The sequence below is a fragment of the Lissotriton helveticus genome, chromosome 3_1 (assembly GCF_964261635.1).
Source record: "Lissotriton helveticus chromosome 3_1, aLisHel1.1, whole genome shotgun sequence".
Taxonomy (NCBI): domain Eukaryota; kingdom Metazoa; phylum Chordata; class Amphibia; order Caudata; family Salamandridae; genus Lissotriton; species Lissotriton helveticus.
Genome location: NC_136061.1, coordinates 626,612,822 through 626,637,326, shown reverse-complemented (window position 1 = coordinate 626,637,326; position 24,505 = coordinate 626,612,822). Strand labels below are relative to the sequence as shown.

At 47.3% G+C, this 24,505-nt stretch overlaps 1 protein-coding gene across 1 annotated transcript in view; it reads right to left on the bottom strand.

Annotated features, from left to right (window-relative positions):
• DDB1 (damage specific DNA binding protein 1) overlaps positions 1-24,505 on the bottom strand; it is a 1,014,306-nt gene that overhangs the window by 736,911 nt on the left and 252,890 nt on the right. The window contains exon 10 of the mRNA XM_078680637.1: positions 12,207-12,309. Coding sequence (XP_078536763.1) covers positions 12,207-12,309 — 103 coding nt within the window. The remainder of the gene's footprint in view (positions 1-12,206; positions 12,310-24,505) is intronic.

Below are 24,505 nucleotides of genomic sequence, written 5' to 3'. Positions count from 1 at the left end.
GCATTTCTTATCCAGTATTATGGGTGTCTTTCATAGATTCACATGCCTGAATCAGAGTAGCAAGCAATGCAGACTGCACATTTCTGATGGAACAGCATATACAAGTCCTTAGATAAGACACATCATGCGAGCATGAACCATCATTAGACCTCCACAATAAGTATTACTAAAGAAATGTACACACCAGAGTAGGATGGAGGGACGGAGGAAGGCTCACCTTACTGAAAAGATGGCGTAACACTGATTGTCTCACTGCTGCATCATTCATCAGCTCCATATCCAGGCAGTAGTGCCTAGTGAAGGTATGCGGCGACTTCCATGTTGCCGCCCTGCAAATGTCAATGACTGGCACCCCTGCAAAGAGAGCTAAAGAAGTGGACATGGCTCTCGTGGAGTGCGCTCTCACTTTGGAATGCAATGGCTGTCCAGCTTGGTCATGACAGAAAGCAATGGCTGCAGAAATCCATCTGGAGATGCTCTGCTTGGCAAGCGGTAGACATTTTCTAGGTCTGCTGTAAGCTATGAATAGCTGGTTAGATTTCCTGAATGTTTTCGTTTTGTCAGTGTAAACTTCAAGCATCGCTTGAGATCCAAAGAAAGCAGCGCTCTCTCAGCTGCCGTGCTTGGGTTCGGAAAGAAGGAACGCAGAACCACAGGTTCATTTAGGTGGAAGTCCAACGGGACATTTGAGATAAACCTAGGATTGGTTCTCAGGATTGCTCTGTCGTTATTAAACTGTAGAAAAAGATCCTGGATTGAAAACGCCTGTAGCTCACTGACCCCCCCTTGCAGATGTGAGCGTCAGGAGGAGTGCTGATTTCCACGAGGCATACTTTAGGTCAGCTCTGTGTACTGGTTTGAACGGATGTTTCATGAGCTGGTTAAGAACCACATTGAGATGCCAGGCAGGTGGCAACATCCTTACTGGCGGGAAAGATCTGTATAATAGTTTTAGAAATTGCTTAATCAACCCGCTTGACCAGAGCGATGGACTCGTTGAAGTTCTTTATAACGAGATATTGCTGCTAAGTGTACTTTAATGGAGGAGTGGGCTAGGCCAGACTGTGCCAGATGTAATAGATAAGGTAATATTTGCTCCGGTGATGTGGAGAAAGGCCGAATCCCGTGATCTGCACACCAAACACAAAAGCGCTTCCATTTCAGGGAATACGTCTTGGTCGTGCTATCCGCCCTTGCTCTGGCAAGAATGTCTACAGTCTTGTGGAATATTCAGATTGTGGAACTCTCTGCACTCAGGAGCCAGGCGACTAACCTGAGACCTCAGATCCAGATGTTGAACTTTATTGTTGTTCATTGTAAGCAGAGATAGATACTGCCGTAGGTGGACCGGCGGCTCCAGGGATAGACGGTGGAGCTCTGAGAACCAATGTTGCCTCGGCCAAGTTGGGGCTATTAAAATTAGAGTACAAGGCTCCACCTACATTTTCCTGAGGACTCTGGGAAGCATCGGGAATGGCGGAAAGGCGTACGCAACGACGTTGCGCCCGGCGATGGAAGATGCATTCCCTAGAGACCCTGACTGGGGATGCCAACTTGCGAAGTGTGGGCATTTGGTGTTCATTTTCGTCGCAAATAGATCAATTTGCGGCGTGCCCCATCTGGAGAAGATCAGGTCGATAATTTGTTGATCTAGCTCCCACTCGTTTGACGATGTTTTCTGCCTGCTCAACAAGTCGGAGAGCACATTGTCCGTGCCTGGGACATATTCCGCTCTTAGGGTTATATTGTGGAGTATGAGCCAATTCCAGATTATTTTTTGCAACTCGCGATAGTGTGTCAGCGAGCGTGTCCCTCCCTCTTTGTTGAGGTAGTGCTTAGTCGTGGTGTTGTCTGTCCGGATGAGCACCAGGGAATGTTTCATTCTTGGCAGGAAAGCTTGAAGGGCCAGGAAGACTGCCCGCAGTTCGAGCAGATTGATATGTAGTTTCTTCTCCATAGGAGACTACTACCCGCTTATCTGTAGCTCTTGCAGAAAAGCTCCCCAGCCTTCCAAGGAGGCGCCTGTTGTGACAACATGAGGAGCAGCCGGAAGCAGGAATGACAAGCCTTGAGAGAGGTTTTGAGATGACATCCACCATTGCAGGGCTCCGACCATCTGAGGATTCACTTTTATGTGGTTGTCGAATGACCCTGTGCATTGGACCCACTGCTTCAAGAGCGCCTCCTGTAGATTCCTCATTCGTAGTCGACAGTGAGGAATCAGGAGGATACACGCTGACATCCCCAGGAGGGATTTGAAGTGACGGACTGTCAAGAATTTCTTCGAGGCTACTATAGCAGCTAGTGCAAGGGGCTTGTACATCCTGTCTCTGGATGGGAAAGCTTTTGCTGAACGTGTGTCCAGGGTTGCACCTAGGAAACTGATGCACTGAGAAGGTTGTAGGACCGATTTTCCTGATTGAGGGTGAGACCCTAGCAATCGAAAAGCTTTAAACAGGCGTTGGAAGACCTGGACGCGTCTTCTAAGGATGGAGTCCTGACCAGCCAGTCATCCAGATACGGAAAGACTTGGTGATGGCACTGTCTGAGATATGCCACCACCGGGGTACGACATTTCGTGAATATGCGCGGTGCAGACTTGAGCCCGAAGGGCAGAACGCGAAACTGCATGTGTCTGCCCGCTATTGCAAATCACAAGTACCTTTTTGGTGATTCCTGTGAATTGGGATATGGAAGTAAGCGTCCTGTATGTCTAGGGACGCCCTAAAATCCTGCTGTTACAGTAGTTGCAAGACCTCCTGGATCGTTACCATGCGAAACGACTACTTCTTAGGAATTTCTCCACTTCTTGTCTTTTTTCTGGATCAAAAGAAGCAAGAATAAAACCCTTTTCCCTTCTGAGATGGAGGTACTCTCTCTATTGCTCCTTTCTGCAGCATAATCGAGATCTCTCATAGAAGCAGCCATAGATTTTTGTTATTTCCGCTGTCCTGTACCTTGAAAGTATGACCTCCCAAAAGAGGATTGCTTGTTTTGCTGTTGTTGGCGCTGTTGATATTGCGGTCTACTCTGGCCTGAAGAGCAGGAAGACCTGTATTAATAATTTCCTCTGTAGGAAGACTGTCCTCTTCCTCTATTTCTACAACAGGACTGGTTCTTATACTGTAGAGTGCCCAAAGGTCTCGCAGTGTCTGCTTCATCAATTTTTCGTGCCAAATAGTAACTGGCTAACATATGGCATGCCCAAAATCTTTGTTTGCACCTCAGGACGGAAAGAGGTTGCCTTCAGCCATCCTTGGAGCCGCAAGACTGCTGCTCCAGCCAACTGGCGGAACCCTGTCATAGCGATATCCATCGCGCAGTCTATAGTTTCTGACGTCGATGTTTCATCATCTAGCAGAATCCTCTTTACTTCCTCTTTGGATGAATCTGGCAATTCCGACAGCTAAGGGCTATGTGTGCCCACAATTGCCTATTATAGCGTCCCAAGAGCGCTAGGGCGTTCGCGGCCTTTACAGTCATTGCCGATATTGAGGAAAACCTGTTCCCAATGTTGTCCACTCTTCTTACCTCCTTGCCAGGAGGAAGCGACAAAGGGGCCGAAGGATTCCTGGAGGTCTTCTAGGCCGCCTGTGTCACCACGGAGTCCGGCTTAGGATGCCCTGTTAAACACACGGGTGCTGTATCTGGCGCCCTATACTTCTTATCCAACTGAGGGATCACTGGTGATACAGAGGGGGGGTTCTGCATGACCTTTACCCTTTCTGACTATAGGTAATCAATAATCGGTATTGACCTTACTGCCTTCTTGAGAGGTTCTGTGAAGTCATACAAGAAGCAGACCGGGTCTTGAGAGACCATTGAGATCTTAAAACGTTGAGCAGCCCTCTCTACTACATTATAAGAGATTCCAAAATTGTCGGAATTTCCCTCGTCGACGGGTCCGCCGATGAGATCGGCGTCATAGACTATGCCGTCGTAGACGAGCAGTCATAGACGAGGCCGTCGTAGGCGACATCATAGACGATCCGTTGTAGACGAGGCCGTCGATGAGGAGCCATCGTAGAGGAGCAATCGTAGATGAGGCCATGGTAGACGAGGCCATGGTAGACTAGGCCATGGTAGACGAGGCCATGGTAGACTAGGCCATGGTAGACTAGGCCATGGTAGACTAGGCCATGGTAGACTAGGCAATCATCGACGCCGTAGACAGGCCGTCGTAGACGAGCAGTCATAGACGAGGCCGTCGATGACGATGCCGTCGTAGATGAGCCATCGAAGACAAGCCCTCGTAGATGAGGCCATCGTAGACGAGGCCATCGTCGACGCCATAGACAGGCCGTCGTAGACGAGCAGTCATAGACGAGGCCGTCGTCGACGACGCAGTCATAGACGAGGCCATCGTAGACTAGGCCATCGTAGACGAGGCCATCGTAGACGAGGCCATCGGCGACGCCGTAAACAGGCCGTCATAGACGAGCAGTCAAAGACACGGTCGTCGTCGTCGAGGAGCAGTCGTAGACGAGCCGTCGTAGACGAGCCGTCGTAGACGAGCCGTCGTAGACGAGCCGTCGTAGACGAGCCATTGTAGACGAGCCATCGTAGATGGGGCTGTCGTCGACGCTGTAAACAGGCCATCGTCGATGAGCCGTCGTAGACGAGCCGTCGTAGACGATGCCATCGTAGACGAGGCCATCGTAGACGAGGCCATCGTAGACGAGGCCATCGTAGACGAGGCCATCGTAGACGAGGCCATCGTAGATGAGGCCATTGTCGACGCTGTAAGCGAGCCGTCGACGAGCCATCGTAGACGAGCCATCGTCGACGAGCCATCGTCGACGAGCCGTCGTAGACGAGCCATCGTAGACGAGCCATCGTAGACGAGCCATCGTAGACTAGCCGTCCTAGACGAGCCGTCGTAGACGAGCCGTCGTAGACGAGCCATTGTAGACGAGCCATCGTAGATGAGGCCATCGTAGATGAGGCCATCGTAGACGAGGCCATCGTAGACGAGGCCATCCTAGACGAAGAGGCTGTAATAGGCAATGATGATGGTTTCTTTGTCGACGATCCTGTTGACGATGTTGGCTTCACCTCAGGAGGAATAGAAGACGCCTTCCTGAAGGGTCCTATGACCAGAGGAGGTGATTTTGACAGCTCAGAAGTCGCCTTTTTTACATGATTTTTCTCCAAAAGCAAGTCCTTTACTCTCCTTATCCACAGAGTGAGGAGATTTTTAAGAACTGCGCCCAGAAGACCCATGAGGGGTCTTTTTGAGGGCCTTCTCAGGATGTTCCCCTGAGGAATGCGTCTGAGGAGATTCTCTTCTCTTTTGAGGTCTCCTAGACGTTGAGGATAACGCCTCATCACGGTCACTGGAGAAAATAAAAAACCTCCTTTCTGGTCTTAGTGTTTGACACCATATTAAAAATCACCCTTTACAACCTCTCAAAAAACTTACTTGAGAAAGTGCGACATACCTTGTAGTCTTTGGCCTGTACCAGACCTTCTTTAAAGAATGTATTTGAAGATAATCCATAGTAGAAAAGAATCCTTGACAACAAAGTCATTTAATGAAGTGAAAAAACACAGAATCTGAGCAGAGCTCAGAGGAGACTCCCTTAGCACAACGTGCGGTAGAAAATCTGAGGAACTGAGGCTCCTGCCAGGAAGGTTCTAGAGGGAGGTGATAGCTGATTGGCTCTTCTCTAGAGTTTGGTCCTTTTTACAAAAGGACATGGATATGTTACTAAGGTGAGGCCTTTAGGCCTACTATTCTCTATGTATGTCTATAAGACATTACTTTTCTATGTACCGGAGACTCCCGTCTCGACGACGGGGAATGATTCAGGCATGTGAATCTATGAAAGACACCCATAATACTGGATAATGCAGAGTCTCTGATACAGTACCACTCATGTTCAGGAGATCTTGGCCAGAAGGATGGTTTTCACCTCTTTCTTGAAGAGTGCAGTGGAGGAGATCAGCCTAGTTTCAGGCGGGAGCGCGTTCCAGATCCTGGGTGCCATTCCAGAGAAGGAGCGCTTGTATGTTTTCTCTTTCCGGAATCTACGCGGTTTCAGGAGTAGGTTTTTTGTACTTCTATTGGACCTCGAACCTCCTGAGATAGACAACTTTTGAGCGAGGTAGTTGGGTGCATTGTGGTGCACGGCCGCGTGTGTCATAACTGCAATTTTTAGCTGTATTCTGGCTTCAAAAGGCAGCCATTTTAGAGACTTTAAGTCTGGGGATATATGCACATGTTTTCTTGAGCCAGTAATGAGTCTTGCTGCAGCGTTCAGGGAGGCTCTTAAGGGTGCAGTTGTGGATAGCGGGAGTCCGCTGAGGACCACAATTCCGTAGTCTATTCGAGGGATGACTAGAGATTGTACAGCAGTTTGGAAGTCTTCGGCAGGGAGGAAAGGTTTAATTTTCCTCAATGTGTTGATTTGGAAATTAGCTGCTTTTGTGGCTTTGCTAACGTGCTGCTGCATGTTGAGCTTGGCGTCGAGTGTGATGCCTAGGGATTTCGCCGAGTCCACGATGGTAGGTTGGACATTGAGTGCTGTTAGGTTATTGAGCCATGTTTGGGTGATGGAAATTTTCCCCGGGGGTGAGATGAGTAGGAACTCTGTTTTCAGAGCATTTAGTTTGAGGTGATTATCTGCCAGCCAAGATTGAGTGTTAATAAGCGTGGAGTTCAGATGTTTGATATCTTCCGGGGATTGTAGCTTTAGGTAGAGTTGTGTCGTTGGCGTACATATGGAATTGGACATTGGAAGCTTGGAGCAAGGTGGCGAGCGGTTCCATAACGAGGTTGAACAGTGTAGGGGAGAGGGTGGATCCTTGTGGAACACCTAGATCTGCAGGCACAGGTGTGGATAGCACATTGTCGATCTTGAACTTCTGTGACCGATTGTGAAGGAAGGACGAAAACCATTTGAGAACAGTTCCCGATAGTCCCATTCTAGTGCTTAGCAGCACCAGCAAGTTCTCATGTTTGACCGTGTCAAATGCGGACGAGAGGTCAAGAAGGATGAGGAGGCAGGACTCATTACGATCAAGAATTTGGAGGGCGTCATCAATTATGTGTGTCATAGCTGTTTCCGTGCTATGTTTCGCTCGGAAGCCTGATTGATGAGGGTTGAGGAGGTCAAATTGGTCAATGTGTTTAGTTAGTTGTAGTTGGACACATTTTTCCAGCAGTTTGGCCAGGGTGGGGATATTGGTGATGGGCCTGTAATTGTTTAGGTCAGACGGATCAGCTGTAGGTTTCTTGAGTATAGGCGTGACTTACCCCACCTTGAGGGAGTCCGGAATGAGGCCTTGTTGCAGGGAGCTGTTGATGATTTTGGTCCAGAGAGGGAGAAGCAAGGGGATAAAGTCTTTTACAGCATTAGCAGGTAGAGGGTCAGTGAGGTGATTAGAGGGCTTCAAGGTGCAGAGCAGTTTGCGTATTGCTTCTTCCGAGTAGGTATCGAAGTGCAGCCAAGATGCCTTGTTTTTAGGTTGAGTGTAAGACATTCTGGTGGCGTTGGGGAATCGACTTACATCCATGATGAGGTCATTTCTTATGTTGTCAGTCTTTGGTTTAAAGAAAGCAGAGAAGGCTTCACAGTGTGGGGTGTCGCTTGTTGTGCTGTTTGATTGTAGGGGTTGAGTCTTTGTTTGGGTCTTGATTAGTTCGAACAGCTTTCTTGGCCTGTTTTTTGCTTGGTCCAGCTGGCGGCTAAAGAAGTCCGCCTTTGTGCGCTTTATTTTCCTGAAGTAGGCGTTTCTCTTGTTCTTGAGCCTTTTGAGGTGTAGTGCTGAAGGGTCCGATCTCCAGGTGCGCTCTGCCATTCGCATAGAACGCCTGTCGTCATTGAGTGTATCATCATACCAGGGGTTAGAAGTTTTGGTGGAGACACTCTTCAGTTGCAGTGGGGCGACTTCATTGACTACTGTGTTCATAGAGTCAAGGTAGTGGTCCATCAGTGATTGAACATCCGAGGCACCTGAAGGGGGAAGGAGGAGATTGCCAATGTGGGGAGGCAGGGTAGAGGGGTTAAGGTTCTTCAAGTCCCTTTTCCATGTTTTGGTTTTGATTGGTTGAACTGGGATAGGTTTAACTTTTTCATTGATAAAGAAGGTGATAATGTGGTGATCAGACCAGTCGCAGGGTTGAATCGCCTCCAGTTGTGTTGAGTTCTCTTTGGCAATGATGAGATCGAGTATCGAGCCTTTGTCGTGTGTTGGTCTATCGCATATTTGGGTGAGGTCAAGAGCATTAAGGAAAGTTTTGAGGCTATTCACCACTGTGTCTTTCTGATCGTTCCAGTGGAGATTGAAGTCCCCCAGGTAGACTTGGGTTGTCTGCCGACCGGCATTGGAAGTGATCATGTCCATGAGTTGTTGGGTGAATATGAGATTGTCACCAGGCGGGTGATAGATGAGATGTAAAGCACAAGCTTGTTTGCCGTCGCTGGTGATGTCGAGGCAGAGGAGTTCACTGGAGGAGAAGGAGGGGGGGGCGATTTTAGTAACGGAGAGGTTGCTCCTAAAAATGCATGCAATTCCCCCGCCCGTCTTGCCAGGAGACCTGTCCAGCCTAATGATGTGATAATTGGGGGGGGGACTAGTATGTCCATAATCGGGGTAGAGGCTTCAGTAAGCCACGTTTCCGTTAGAATGGCCAGGTCCAGATCCCTAGCTGAGACGAGATCAGCGATGTCGGAGGAGTGTCTCTGGGCCGATCTGCAATTGAGTAAGATGCATTTGAGTTTGGGAGAGTGAAGGGTGGTCGAGCTTTCTAATGTGAGGGGAACTTTTCTGAGGTTGTTAGGGACGGAACCTCTGTTGTTGAGTGTTGGGAGCCTCAGAGGGTTTGTAGGAATTGTGGGTATGGGGATGTGTGTGTTGGGTATGTGTTTTACCGGACCTGGGCCATAAGAGCGTAGTAGAGAGCATAAGTCGCGGTCCGACAATGGGTTGAGGACACGCCGGGGGCGGTGGGCGTTAATGCGAACGGGGATAGTCGGCCAGCGCGGGTGTCGTTGGAGGCGAGGGTATGTAGGGAGGGTGCATCGTTTGTAGGGTAGAGGGATGGTGGGAAGTAGACTGGGCTGTGAGGAGAGAAGCTCTTTGATTGCGTGGGCATCTTTTTTGATTTGTAGAATATCCTCTTTGACTTGCTGGAGGGTGGATAAAGTCTGGTCAGGAGGTGGATTGGGGATGGGGTTTGTGGTGAGAGCCATTGGTGAATCATTGAGTAGTGAGCTTGAAAGCGGGCAGGGTATCGAGGGGGTGGATATACTAGCATTGTTGGGGGGGTTCTGCGGTGCTAAAGAGTGGGATGGCAATCAAAGTGGGGGCCTTTTTGTGGGCGTGGGGTGTGGGTGAGGTAGGTGAAGTGGGCGGTAGGTGGGAGGCATAGGTAGTGACGTCAGTGGGAGACGGTGTCGGTGAGTGGAAGAGTGAGTGAAGGCTGAAGACAGTGGGGGAGACAGGAGGGTAGTGGGGGCTGAGAATAGGAGGTGGGAGAGAGGGGGATGCTAAGGTAAGGGAGGCGGTATGTTCTGTATCTTTTGTTGAGAGGGTGAGAGTGTCTTGGGTGGGAGTGGGGAGGGAGAGGTGTCCGCCGTGGGGGGGTTGGGAGGGGGGGGGGTGGATAAACTCCAAATGGCGGTGTGTTCAGATGGTGGTGTGTGGTTATTGATTAGTTAACTGAGTATTTGTATGGGAGTGTGAAAGTGTGTGTGGTTCGGTGGGGGGTATGTGACTGTCCAAAGATGTGTGAATAGTTGATTCAGTAGATATATGAAGTTAAAACTACATGTTCTAACAGTGGTTTGGCTGAGTGAATATCTTTATGGGTGTGGTGATGAGCAAATATATTTCTCAATGGTACAGGTCCAACAAACTAGAAAAATAAAAGGCAGTGTATGTGTCAGTTGTATATAAATAAGTATACATAAGACACAATGATTGTGTGAGTGACTGTATGGATAACTGTATACTTGTAATAATGATTTTATAATTCACTAAGTATGACTTACTATCTAAATGAATAGAAGAAGTGGTGTTTGTATAAGTGTTTTGCTAAGTAAATATGTAAGCATGATCCATTGTTTGCATAAGTGAGTAGGATGACTTCATATGTGAATAGGATGCGTGCTGATGTTTAATGTCGATATAGATGTATAAGTATTTTTGATAGTGTTCTATTGTTCCTTGACAGCATGTATGTGTGAATCCATAGGTAAGTGATTAGATGTGTGTATACATCTATGAATCACTGAGTGGATTTTTAGATACTTGTATTGCTGTGACAATGGATTTAAATATGATACTCTGTATTTTACAAAGAGTGATGAAAAATTGTAATAGTGTATGAAAAGGTGTATGTGATTGTCACGTGGATGATGTCATCAGTGATGTCATCAGTGATGTCATTTGAGATGTCATTTGAGATGTCATCAGTGATGTCACTGACCATGTCATGAATGATCTCATATGTGACATCAGCACTGGATTGCGGGTGCGCGAAACATAGTTAGTACAACTAACTATATAGGAGCAATTTCAATGGTTTTGTATGAGTAAAATGTCCAGCTAACTATAACACCACTAAAACGTATAGTTTTGAGTGAATTTCAAAGGTTTTTTAAAAGCTAATTCCTAACTATAGAACTCCTGAAACCTATGGTTTTTTCAGTGAATTTCAAAGGTTTTTTAAATGCTAATTCCTAACTATATAAGGCCTGAAACCTATGGTTTTTTCAGTGAATGTGCAAGGTTTTTTAAATGCTAATTCCCAACTATATAAGGCCTGAAACCTATGGTTTTTTCAGTGAATTTCAAAGGTTTTTTAAATGCTAATTCCTAACTATATAAGGCCTGAAACCTATGGTTTTTTCAGTGAATTTGCAAGGTTTTTTTAAATGCTAATTCCTAACTATATAAGGCCTGAAACCTATGTTTTTTTCAGTGAATTTCAAAGGTTTTTTAAATGCTAATTCCTAACTATATAAGGCCTGAAACCTATGGTTTTTTCAGTGAATTCGCAAGGTTTTTAAAAAGCTAATTCCTAACTATATAAGGCCTGAAACCTATGGTTTTTTCAGTGAATTCACAAGGTTTTTTAAATGCTAATTCTATTAGCGGATAAAGTTTTTATATATTAAAACGTTTTTTAAATCTCAAATGCCTGCTTTGCTAACAGAGTTTTTAAGCACAGGCTCTTTTGTCTCTGGTGGCCATCTTGGGAGACTGCATATCAGAATTTTTTTAATGAAATATAGGAGGATTTGAGAAGTCACTCAAAATGTGCCCTAATTTTTCTTTCTTCAGCACTAATCATAATTTCTATGGCAAAATGAACCCCCTCATTTTGTTCCTTTGCAAATTAAATGTTTTAAGTGTTAACACTTTATTCCAATCAAGATGACTTCAGGTGTGCCATACTTTTGTCATAAGTAAGACTGTTAGCGCTCTAGTTGTTCTTTAGAACACTCTGGGACATTCTGTCATTGGGCTATAGTTGGGCTACATCTGGCTGATATTTGGGCTACATTTGTTTTTTTTTGTCTCAGGTGGCCATCTTTGGGCTACATTTGGGCTCTAACGTATATATAGCCCAATATATATTTTTTTCAAAGTTAATTTTCGTAAAAACCACTGGAGCACATATCTTGAGACATAGCAAAGGCACATCGGGCTACCAGTCCCTACAATTTTGCCAAGTTTGGTGGAAAACCATTCAGCCGTTCGGGCTAAAAGTGAGTCCAACCGCCCTATGGAAATTAACATGGGGAAAACACGTTTTGGGACCCCCCTTTTATCTCGGCCCCTGCTTGACGAATCCCCCCAAACTTTCAGGGAAGGACCGGAGCGCCGCGAGGCAAAGTTAAGGAAAATTTCAGGAAGATTCCTCAACCGGCGCCAAAGTTATTCCCAATAGAATGTTGCGATTTCCCTATGGAAAACAATCCTAACTATATATACCTACTGGCTGTCGCCAGTAGGTAATATATATATATATATATATATATATATATATATATATATATATATATATATATATATATATATATATATATATATATATATATATATATATATATATCACTCTCAGCAGCTTATCTTCTGCCACATTCCCACTGAGGGAGCCAACGAGTGATCTCATCATTGTGCAATATCTATACAGAGGGCTACAAGGTGAGCATTATTAAATGAGCATCTCTGACTCTTTAATGATGACCTACCTTTAATACCCGGCAGATCAATGCTGGCATGTTCATGGATCCCAATACCATTCCGGATGATCCGTAGAGATCCCTCCTTAAATGCGCCAGAGCAAGTTACTAACTGAAACAAAAGAGAAAAAACATGAATCTATCATTATATTCTGCAACACAAACAATTCACAAAGTTATCAAGGTACAATGGCAATATAGACACCATTCTAGGAAGAAATACTGCACATTAAGAGAATACATCAGGTGGAAGCTTGGGAATCCCTTCCATTTTAGTTTCCCAGAAATGTGGGTGCTAAATCTAACTGAACTCTGAGTTTTGCAGTGAGAAATCTATTGATTGGACAATTAATGGGACACTGAATGGTATACAAGAATGAGGATTTTGATTACTTTAAAAATAAACAGAAAATGTGTATCTATTATGCCACCTTTCATATTCGTGTATTTGAGAAAAGGATAGAAATAAGGCAAAACGCAAGATTAACTGCTAATATATTCAGTAAGTGTGGGTGGATTTGGGGCTCCCCACTAACTAGCTGTATCCCTCTTGGCCACTATGAGCCCTAAATTGCATAAGAAGAGTGTTAGAACCGGGGGTCTCCAGTTGGCAGAGGTAAGTACCTTTGACCAAGTAGGGACCCTTGCTTCTAGTCAGGGTGAAGGAATAACCCTCTGAGATAACCCCTGCTCACCCTCTAGGTAGCATGGCGCGAGCAGTCTAGGCTAAACAGAGGCAATGTGGATAACATTTGCACTTAACACAACAATAATCCCCAATCCACCACAAACTGAGACCACACAGGTAAGTATATTTTTATAAAAATATATATCTTTATCTAGTTTCAGCAAGTAAATCAAGCATTTACACGATAATCACTTTTTGAAGAATGTTGCGCTTAATCTTAATGGTTGCCCTTAATCTTTATGATGGTACTTGTAAGTAGGACGTTGTTAAAACAAAACAGTCTCAAGTCACTTCTAAATCGATGTCACAAAGTAATCCGATCTCTTTATCTTCATGTAGCTCCCTAAACGAGCAAACTATGCAGTGCCAGTAGGTAAAGTATCCTACCACCAGCCAACAAAGCCAGGAGCCCTAGCGCTGCCAATGCGCCTCACCAGAATGCTGGGACTCTTTTCTCCTCCACCGGCACTGCCTCAGGGCCTCAAGCGCACCTCGCCTGTCAGCGCTCACTCGCGCTCAGGCCCGGCCGGTCTCCGCAAGCTCTCCGCCCGCTCTCAGTCCTTCGGGAGCGGCAGGGGGCAGAGACGGCAGGCCGGGGGCTGAGGCACTTCCAACAATCCCTCGGCGAGGTCGGGTCTGTCTTTCCCGGTCCCGCCGGGTATCGCACGGCAATTCCGAGGCCTCCGCAGCAGCTCCTCCGATGGGCCAATCAGGTCGCGGCTCTGAGGGCGAGCCTCCACACACGCCCGGGAGTTAGCCAACGGCAGAGCGGCTCCCGGGGCAGACGAGAGGTGACACGCTTCAGGCCGCCAATCACCACTCAGCTACGGCGATGACGCGGCGCCGCACGGGCCAATCCCGTCGCGGCGTTAGTGAGGGGGCTTGGCTCCCTCGTCCAATGGGAGCGCGGCGGCTTCGTTCTTCGCCGCTTCAGCTCCCCAACGATCGGCAATCTCGGGGGGGGTATTCCTGGCCCCGGGCAGCGGCGGTGACACAGCTCACAGTTGTTTTCAGTGCGCCTCGCACTGGGAAGGCCCACAAGTCTCCGGCCTGCCCCACACACGTGTCGAACACGTCAATCTTGGCCACGCAGCAGGCTGGGTCAGCGCGGCGCTCTCAAGCAGATTAGAGAGCAGCCCGTGCGCTAAGCAGGCCAACCACAGGGTTTCACGATCTCCTCGCCACACAGCAGCTTCAGAGGGCACAGCAGGGTCTTGTAGTCCTTGGGCAACCTTTATGTCCCTGGGTTGCAGACAGGGGGCCAGCTCTTCTCAGGCCCTTGGAGATTCAAGTTGCAGACACAGCACACAGCAAAGTCTTGGCAGTTGCAAGCAGGCAGGGTCACAGCACACAGCAAAGTCCCTTTCTCCTCCTCAGCTTCCAGTTAGACAGCAGAACAGGTCAGCCCTTAGAGCACACAGCAAGGCAATCTTCCTTTAGTTCCCCAGCAGTCCTTCTTCCAGCAGAGGTTCCTCCTTGATTGTAGAATTTCAGAATCTAATCTTCCGTAGTCAGGGGTCCTTTCCTTATACCCCTCAAAGTCTTTGAAGTCTTTGTGCAAGCGGCCCCGACTCCAGTCTAAACCAGTTCTGGGGGTTGCTGAAGCACTGAGGTGTTTCTGGTTTTCTTCTTCCTGTCAGCTCCAGGGTCAGAGGTGTCAGTTGGCCGGCAGGAGGGAGCTAGCATGGGGGGCAGGCAGGCACAGCCCAGCACTATCAGGCGTTTCTTCCTCCCACCTCCCTGGCAGCAGATGTGCCCTTTCATCCCCGGGCTGGCTCCGACCCTCTCCTCCGGGGGCTCTGCAGCCCCCCTGTCACATCCAGGCCAGACAGGCATTCCACAAACCCAGGCACACAGAAAGGTTTAGACAAGAGAACAGCCACTTTCTAAAAGTGCTATTCTCCAACACAGGATTTAAAAACACCCTTCACTAAAAGATGTGTCATTAAATTCTGAGTTCAGGGATATCTTTCACTTATGTCCCATCTTGTTCCTATGGGGAGATAGGCTGGCATCACATGGGGCCAGCCTCCTCCATGTTACTCTATGGAGCAAGAGAGCCTTACAGCAGTGAGCACATAAAATGGCTGCTGCCCACTACCAGAGCATGTGACCTGCACTAGTACATGCTCTACCTTATCTATACACTGCACCCTGCCCAGGGGGGTACCTTGAGCCTCCCATATGGGTGACTGATGTGCACAGACAGGGAAGGGTTAGGCCCAGCCAGTGGAGACACTGGCCAGGGGGACAGGGCAGTCCACTGACTGCACACAGGCCCTGCGCTGGCAGGCCTGAGTCCTTTTTAGGGCTACTCATGTGGGTGGCGCAATCTGCGCTGCAGGCCCACTAGTAGCATCTGTCATCACCAGCCCTGGCACACACAGTGCACTTTACTAGGGACTCCATGGTGATACAAATATGCCAATCAGGTATATTCAATTAATATGGCAATTTACAGAGGGAGCACTTACACTCTGACACTGATCAGCAGTGGCAGAGTGTCCACGCCAAAGGTGTCAGGTCTAACAAAGAGTTTGCTGTGCGGCAGGTCCATCTCAGTGGGAATGCCCAATAGGGGGTATTTCGGCTACGGTTCTAGCTGCGCCCCCAACACTTTATTCAGTTCCGCAATATTTGACTCCAGTACATTTGGATTCGACTACAGTCCCAGAGGTGTGCATGTATGTACCTTGTTCTGTTTTGCACCGCAAGCACTGAGGGGTCTCTGCTCTGCCCATAGCGTGGCGACGCACCCTATCAAAATAAACTCTATGGAGAATTTTGAATTGTATGAGGTGTGTGCCGCTGTTTAATGGCCACTTCCCTCAGGTACATCAGAGCCGCCTCCCAGTCAATGTCCTCCAGAGGCCCAATGGTATTTTCCCACTTGGCCCAGAGTGGCCTGAATTCATCTTGGACAGTATTCATTAGCAATTTATAGGTCCATGAAATAGCTTTGTTGGAGAGCTCTTCTTGAAGTAGGCTGCCTTCTAAAGGGCGAACTCTGGGATATCTGCAGTTTCTAGCTGCCCTGCTTTCTAACTGTGTTGCAGCCTAAGATACAAGTATCTCTGGGTGTCGCACATTTGATATGTGCATTTGAGCTTGTCAAAGGAAGCTAGAGTGCCTCTCTCTATGATGTCACCTATTTTAGAGATCCCGATTAAGTCCCATTTTTTAAGCCCATGGAGTTTACCAATCTCTGGCAGTCTCGATCCCTCGCAAAGGTGGGTCTCCCTCGTGATCAGATTGTCCCATCCCAATTGTCTTTCCGCCCCCTTCAGACCTCTATTAATCTTTGAGTGGCCGGCAAAAGCGGACAAGCTCCCTTGCCTCCGTATATGTAGTGGAAATGTGTACGGTTCCTAAACTGCAGTCAATCTAAGGGCATAGGCGAGGATGTCTCCAGTCGCATGTACCTACTCATTAACCACTATAAGATGCGCTGTCCTGTAGTATGCTCTTATGTCTGGTAGTGCAAGTCCCCCATTATATTGATTTCGCTGAAGTGTTTGTAATGCGACTCTCTGGTGCCTTCCATCCCACAATAATGTACGTAGGTCAGCATTTATCATGTTAAATATAGCCTCAGCAATTCAGCAATACATGTTTTGAAACACGTAGAGCAATTTCAGGAGCGTAATCATTTTATATAATGCTGCTGTTCTCATTATCGTTAGTGGGAGTCGGCTCCACCTCTCAACATGCCCGTGAAATTCCATGAGCACCCTCCTGATATTCTGGTTGAGATTAGTCATGTCATTGGTGGTGATATATAGACCCAGGTATCGGAATCCCTCTTGGGTTACCTGAAAGCATTCCGGGAGCCGTCTCCTGTCTATGGTCTCCCCTGCCGAATCGAGACTAGATTGGTCCCAATTAATATTATATCCTCAATTAATATTATATCCTGCGTGTTGACCATATTCCTGGAAAGTGCTCAAGAATATCGGGAGTGTCCTGTCAGGGTCATTGATATATAATAGGATGTCATCGGCATAGAGCGTTATGCGCTCATCTGACTCGTGGTCTTTAAAACTAGTAATTCCTGGGTGTTTCTCAATTTCACAGGCCAACGGTTCCAGTGCCAATGCAAACAGTAATGGGGACAGGGGACAGCCCTGTCTGGTGCCTTTCTGGGCCACGGAGGTCATCCCATTAACACGGACCCTGGCCACCCGATTGGTGTAGAGCAGTTCCACCCAGGCTATGAAAGCTGGGCCAAATTCCAAACTTGGTGGGCCTCAGGAATGGCCAACGTACCGTGTTGAATGCCTTCTCCACATCTAAGGAAAAAACATTTGTGCTGTGGAACTATTCTTTACTGTGTCCATCCAGTTGTCTAGTGGGTGGAGAATAAGCCTTGTGGCCCGTCGTGGCATAAAGCCGGACTGGTCCCAATGAATAAGGGATGATATTACGATCAGGAGGCGTGTAGCCAACACAGTGGCCAATACTTCAATTTCCACGTTCAGTAAAGATATGGGTCGTATAATCCACATTCCTTTGGCGGTTTTCCTGGTTTATGAATTACCACCACTGTAACCTTTTGAAGGTCTAGCGGGAGTGTATTTTCTTATAGGGATGCCTGGAACACGTTGAAGAGGTGTGGGGCCAGTGGATTGGTGTGGAGTTTAAAAATAATTCTGCCGGTAGCCCATTTGGGCCTGAAACCTTTCCGACTTTTGTCTGCACATTGCATCCCTCACTTCTTTTAGGGTCAAGTCCCTCTTTAAAAACTCTCTCTCCTCAAGGAAAGGGTGGGGACTTCTACTGTTTGCACGCAAGTCAATTTGGGTGTTGTCTGGCGCTGGTCTGGCTCTTTAGAACTCTGTATAGTAGTGGGCAAAGGCACTATACTTGAGGATGTAGTATGTATCATGTCTTGCTCATGTATGGAGACAACCCACCTCGCCTCTCGCTTTTTGCACAATCCGCCTACAGATTTTCCACCTTGTCTCCGGTCTCATATAGCCGGTGCAGTGTAGCCAAAAGTTGGGATTTCACTTCTTGAGTGACTAGGCTTTTGTATTCTCTCCGGGTTATCTCTGTCGTAGTGTGTGGTGATCTATATTTGTATCTAATAATTTCTCTAATTCAAGGAGTCTGTGCTCCAGGGTCTCAATTTCCCGCATCCATTTCTTTTTTTTATGGGCTATGATATTTAGCACCCTGTCCCATAGCACCTTTTGTATATGACTCCCAAAGAGTTTCTGCTGAGGACACAGTGCCCTCTTTTTCTCGCAAGTAAATTTCCAAGTCCATTCGGATCGCGTGGCCGACTTCTATATCTTGCAAAGCCCAAGCTTGTAACCGACACTCTCCTCGGTTCCCTGTTGCTCTACCCTTCACTGCCAGCCAGAGAGGTGAGTGGTCAAATATGCCCCTTGCCAGATATTCCACCATCTCTATTACCTTCACTTCGCCCGACGTGGCGAAACAGTAGTCTAGTCTAGAGAAAACTGTGAGAAAGTGGCTCTATATATACTGGACCAGAAGGACGTACAGTGTGTATAGAGTCCACAAACCCCAGAGATATAACAGAGGTTAAAGTCAGGACTGACCCTACTCTCAAAAGTGGTAGCTTGGTCGAGCAGTAAGGCAGTACCAGAGGACAGTGTAAAGCATTTGTTGTACACACTCAGTCAGCAAAGGGTTTCACACACTCAAGGACTTAACTCCTGGCCAATTACTTTTATATCAAAAAGATATAGTTGTTTTATTTTTAGAACCAACAGGCATCAAAATAGACTTTTCTCGATATGAGTACTCTCGTGTAATTACTTTGCTTAGAGGCAATAAACTTTGTGAACACAATAGATACAGGGGTTGCTGTAGGCAACACAATCCTAGACACACTAAAGCATTGAATTGAATGGGTTTTCAGCATATAAATACAGTTGATTACTTTGTCGATTACTTTGGTAGTTCCAGGACTGGGTTCTAGATTCAGTCCTGGGGTCCGAGCTGAAACCAATTTAGTAAAACCGTTTTAGTTATAGCAGTGATTTTTCAGTAATATAAAACGGTTTTAAAAGTTAACACTTAGAAACTTTTCAATGAAAATCTGACAATGTTATCCAATGGGAGAAAATTCAGGTTGCAGGTATAGTAAGATCATATTACTTTTGTAATCCAGTACTGGTCTCCTGGGGCCAGCACTGGGGTCTCAAATCAATACAGGTAAGTATTTACGTTTCAGTATTTCGTATGATTTTTAAAGAGTATTTCTAGTTTTCAATAGTAGACAGAAGAAATTTCATAGAAAAGCAGACAATGGATTCCTATGGAGAAAATACAAGTTACTAGTAAACCCGCTATGGATTACTTTTGCGTTTCAGCACTGGGCTACAAGGTACAGTACTGGCTCCTCTCCTGATCACAGGTGAGTAATTCGGATGATTTTATATGAATTTTTCAAGTTTTCAAAAGTAGGCACTTAGAAGATTCTTCGAGTCAAACCAGTCAATGTTATTCAATGGCAGGTAAGTGAGTTACCGGATTCCTGGTGAGTACTCGACTGGTGAAGTTGTGGTTCTGGGCATAGACCCAGGGTCAGGTAGGTGCAGTTGGTTCACCCTCAGCGGCGCAGGGGCGGCCGGGTGCAGAGGTAGGTAGGCTCAATGTTATCCAATGGGGGACGGGGGGGCCTCCGGTTGGTGGTTGCTGGCTAGCAAGCCACGAGGCTGCGGGAGCTGGGCTCCTGGTCACTTGATCAGGGCAAAGGGGGAAGCAGGATAGGACAAAGGTGGCACAGCCAGGGGTATTCGAGCGGCTGGGTGCAGGGTGCATTTGAGCCGTCAGGCGCTCAATGTTATCCAATGGAAAAGCTCAAAAGGGAACAAAGGCTGCAGGCTCGGGGTTGGAGAATCTCCAGGGGCGACCAGCACTTCGAGAGGTAAGTTGGGATCTTGAAACGCAGGTAGGTACCCCAAAGGGAGGCACAGGGAGCTGTAGGGTGCAGGGGTGTCTTTGGGTGTCAGAAAAGCTTACCCTCAGCTGGTCGCTGTTGGGGTGGCCCCTGGTTCTGAGTCTGCAGGCGTCGTCTGGTTCGTCGAGGAGGGTCTTTGGGCACTAGGACTATTGCGTTGGGTCCCTTCCTTTCCAAGGAAAAAAAGGTGATCTCTGGAGTTCCTCGGGGCTCGATCTTGAGCCCATTATTGTTTAATATTTATATGGTCCCCCTCATCTCCCTAATTGAGTCATTCGGCATACTCGTGACATCGTATGCCGATGATACTCAACTTATTGTACCCCTGGATAATAACTCCACTAATGCTGAGCAAAACTTAAAGAACTGCCTTAAGGATGTGTTTCTTTGGATGGATAATAACCATCTTAAATGCAATACCAATAAAACTGAGATTCTTCCTATGGGAAAAAATCTCCAATTCTGTCCTAGTAAATGGTGGCCGGAAGATTCCCCAGCGCCTCCAGAAGCTGTGGTGTCAGCCAGAAATTTGGGTGTCCTATTTGACGCCGAACTATCATTCGACCAGCATGTGAGGAATGTGGCTGGTAGCTGTTTTAGTACCATCAAATCTTTAAAAAAGTTCTTTGACTTCCTTCCCACCGACTCAAGAAAGGCGGTGGCAGTGGCTTTAATCCTCGCACGCCTTGACTACTGTAATGGGTTAATGGTAGGTGTTAAAAAGGCCACCCTGAAAAAACTCCAAGGCGTACAACATGCCGCCGCCAGACTCGTACTACAATTACCAAGGAAATCTTCAGCTTCGGCCGCCCTGAAAACGCTTCATTGGCTACCCCTGCATAAGAGGATATTGTTTAAAACCCGAGTGATCGCCTTTCGTGCATTTAATGGCACAGGCCCGTAGTACCTTATTAGGCGATTCCCCCATTACAACCCCTCTAGGAAGCTATGATCCTCAGGTCAAAATCTGATTGGGCTGTCTAAATTTAAATATAAAACAAAGGGAGGCAAGACCTTATCCTTCCTATCTTCTAAGGCTTGGAATGCAATACCCAAAAATCTTAGACTCCTTAATCAGGAAAGCAAGTTCAGGCAGCAACTCAAAACTTGGATTTATAATCTCCCAGATGACTATGTAATGGCCGCCATTTAGTTTTGTAACTGTAATATATTGCACACTGTTTATCTAGCGCCAGGATGCTCCTTTCGGAGCGACAGTTGCGCTCTACAAATACACAAAACAAATAGACTACTTTCAAAGAATATTTGTATTGTATCTGCTTTGATCATATGCAATTTTGTACGACCCAGAGAAAAGCCTTTTTTGTCCAAAACACTTGTTGGCAGGAAAAGCAAGCAAGAATTTAATTTTTGCTACAAGACAGACAATAGACAAATACAACTATTCTAATAGACTCCTCGATTTCAAAGCATCATCTGTAAAAGTTTCTGTGTGTGACGTGCTTTTTGGATGTTGCTTTTTGTGTGTTGGTACAGACTCTCTCACCTCTGTTTAATATCGTGTGAGTGATGGCCTATACCCGCAGCACATGCCAGCGTCACAAATTATATATTACATAACAGTGGGGAAATGGCGTAGCAAGATGGCCTACAGGAAGTTATTATCTTCGACTGTCGGACCTTTGAGAGCAGGAAGGCAGAAGTCCTGAAGCAGTAGTGGACATTAAGGCACAAAGGTAGCACATATGCACTCTAGAACACGCTGTCTACCCAGATAGTCATCGGGGGTCCGCGGTGTGTCTGCAGGGAGTGCGGATGGAAGGCGACCTGCTCCGGTTTCGGGGGCTACGCAGTGAGGGAGCCCTACCTGAGATCACACTGGGGGCACTTGTGATGATCGCTACTCCGTTGGAGGGATGGTGAGCAAGACCCTGAGGGAAACAACTGCACCAAGAAAATGCCTTAGGTCTGCAGCAGAATACAATCAAAGCTCTGGCGGAGGGCAGAGCTGACAGACTGGCAGCCCGTGGTGTTGGGAGACCTCAGACAGGAGGAGGCCAGCATGCCACGGCAGGGGTGCTTGCTCCATACAGCAGGGCCTGTGTGCAGGAGGTGGCAGGTCTAGGTTGGAATAGTGGTCCTCTCTACTCTCGTAGCCTGGGCCCTGAAAGTGACAGCGAGCCGCCAGGATAGCGGTAAAAGAGAATGCTGAGTGCTGGAGAACAGAGGTGAGCAGACCCAACAGAGAGCTGCTGCAGCTCATAGATGTGGCCTACAGTTGGATGCCCAGTGAACAGCAGGTATCTGGGGCAATTTGACAAGTTGACAGAGCACTCACAGTAAGAATTATCACATGGACAGCCAGCTGCATTAAGTGGTGTCTCCATAGTAGGGCTACAATCAAACTAAAGAGAAGGCTCCTGGAGTATTGGGGGAGCAGAGGGAGGCGAGCTATTCAGAACTGGCTTTATGAGGGGAGTCGGGTGACTGGCACGAGCAGGGGAAAGATAGCACAGTTGAGACCAATGCGCTATTGAACAAGCTCTCGGCACTGCGCAGAAGGAGCCGCTTGTTTATAATTTTATCATGCTTTCACTAAGTGAAAGCGCGATGCAAAAATAAACACGAGGCTGCCTTTTGCGGCCCGTCATCGGACGTGAACAGCTCTTTACAGGGCGGACAGGAGATGCGCACGCAGGGACTGGCTTTACTGGCGGTGGAAAAAAAAAGTCCCCAGAGTATCACACCGCCAGTAAAGCATCCAGTCCCTGCGTGCACGCCTGGAATACATATTGATTCCAAAAGTCCCTCGCCATGGCGAAGGCAGCGCATGCGCTGCTAACGCCAGACGAGACCTAAAAAAAAGACTTAAAGCCATCTTTATAGCTCATTCACAAAAGGAGTGAACAGAACACCTATTCTTTGTCAGCTCCCCAAGAATTGGCCAGCCAATAGAACCTAACAATAGCTCGCTCTGATAAAATTTGACAGCAATTGAGTAAAAAGATTTCTTGGGTTCGAAAGACATCCTTGGTGAAGATTTCAGGCAGAAAGGGAGCACACTGAATTGATGATGCTTTTCCCACCTTGAACTTTAGGTGTTTTACTAATAATGGGATATGAAAACAGTGGTCGTGTCAATGCACCAAACCCATACAATCTGATTTCATGAGCTGATGATAAATTTGGTGATACATTCCACCAGTTCCATCTCCAAATAAGAGCACCTGTTTCACCTGCATCCAGTAGCTATAAATGGGGCTGCAAGACTAGGCCAAGTGTATAAAATCTACCGCAGGGTCACAGCAGAGGAGCATTTCGTATCTGTTCCCAATCCATATTTTATTAATTGGAGGGGAGAGTAGTACATATGTTGCAAATATTAAAGTGAATAATCCTCAAATTACAGTTTGATGTTAGTCTACACATTAGGGCGCAACATATTTCCCAATTCACTAATGTTGGTGGATTTTCTCAAAGAGCATTCCATCTATCCAGTGCAGTGATCGTGGTCTCGGTCTTCTTTTTTAGGTTTCGCCTGGCGTTTACTGCGCAAGCAGTATCGCGCAGGCGAAAACGTTTGTTTACCAGTATGGAGCTTTCTCCCGCCTCTGTCTTCCATTGGCTAGCTCCATAAATGGAGGCTAGCCATTGGAAGACAGATCTGTCCGTCATTGCCGGAGCAGATTCGTGGGCATTCTCGCGATTTTTTCGCTCTCCGCCCCTTTAACGTCGTCATTGCGGCGGTGGGCGTTTTTTTTTTTTTTTCTTCAGAGGTTTGTTTTGGTCATTCTGCCGAAGATGGCGCCGGGGCCCGTCGACTTCTCGCATCTCAATCTATGGACGACAAAGGTGAGGTGCCTGGGGCAGAAAACTCGCAGCGGGGGCGTCCGGGGCAGAAAGCTCGCAGCGGGGGTCACGAGGTTGCTCCAGGTTCCTTTCCGGTCTATGAATGTGGTGTCTGGCGTAGCGAGGCTCAGTGTATTCTATCATGAACGTTATGTGTTCGATCCTGACAGTTGTGCTTGACAAATTCTATAAATAAATAATAGTTAAATTAACGAATGTTCAGCCGTGAGCCTCGGCCTATAGAAAGTATCGGTCAAAGCTCTTCCACATTCATGGTACGTAGCTCTTGGGCTGGTGCGGTGTACACAGAGAAGCAGCTTTGGGACTTCTCGGCGCCCCAGACTTAGCGCACTGAGTTGGGTGAAGGTAAAACAAAATGGTTGACTCAGTCTGGCCCTTGTACCGCAACAGAGCTCTCAGATCAGCTGCGTTAAGCCCTGACTTCCATCAGCACTAGGGTGCGGCTGGGTGTGTGGCCCTAATGCACACCTGGTTTGGTAGCAAATACAATTACTAACCGGGATGCTGTAAATCCCTCAAAACCCTTGAGCCCAGAGCCACTGCACCTGGTGCACTATTGTTAGCTACGCCAATCGGGACCGCATCCATCCCTTATGCTAGAGGATTGACTGGTGTGCCTGCATCCACCCAGCCGTAGAGACCTCGCTCTGGTGCCGGACGCTTGAGTTTGAACTTCATTGACGATATTAAAAAGGATAAAATGGCCAACGGGTGCATCTGTAATAAGCGGCTGTTTATGTAACATGTAGCACCGCCGTCACTGTTACCCAACCCGGGAAGCATTAAAGGGCTGGAGGGGCCTCGGGCTGCGGATTAGCGCGGCACAGAGAGGGCTCCTTTGTCCCAGCCAGAATG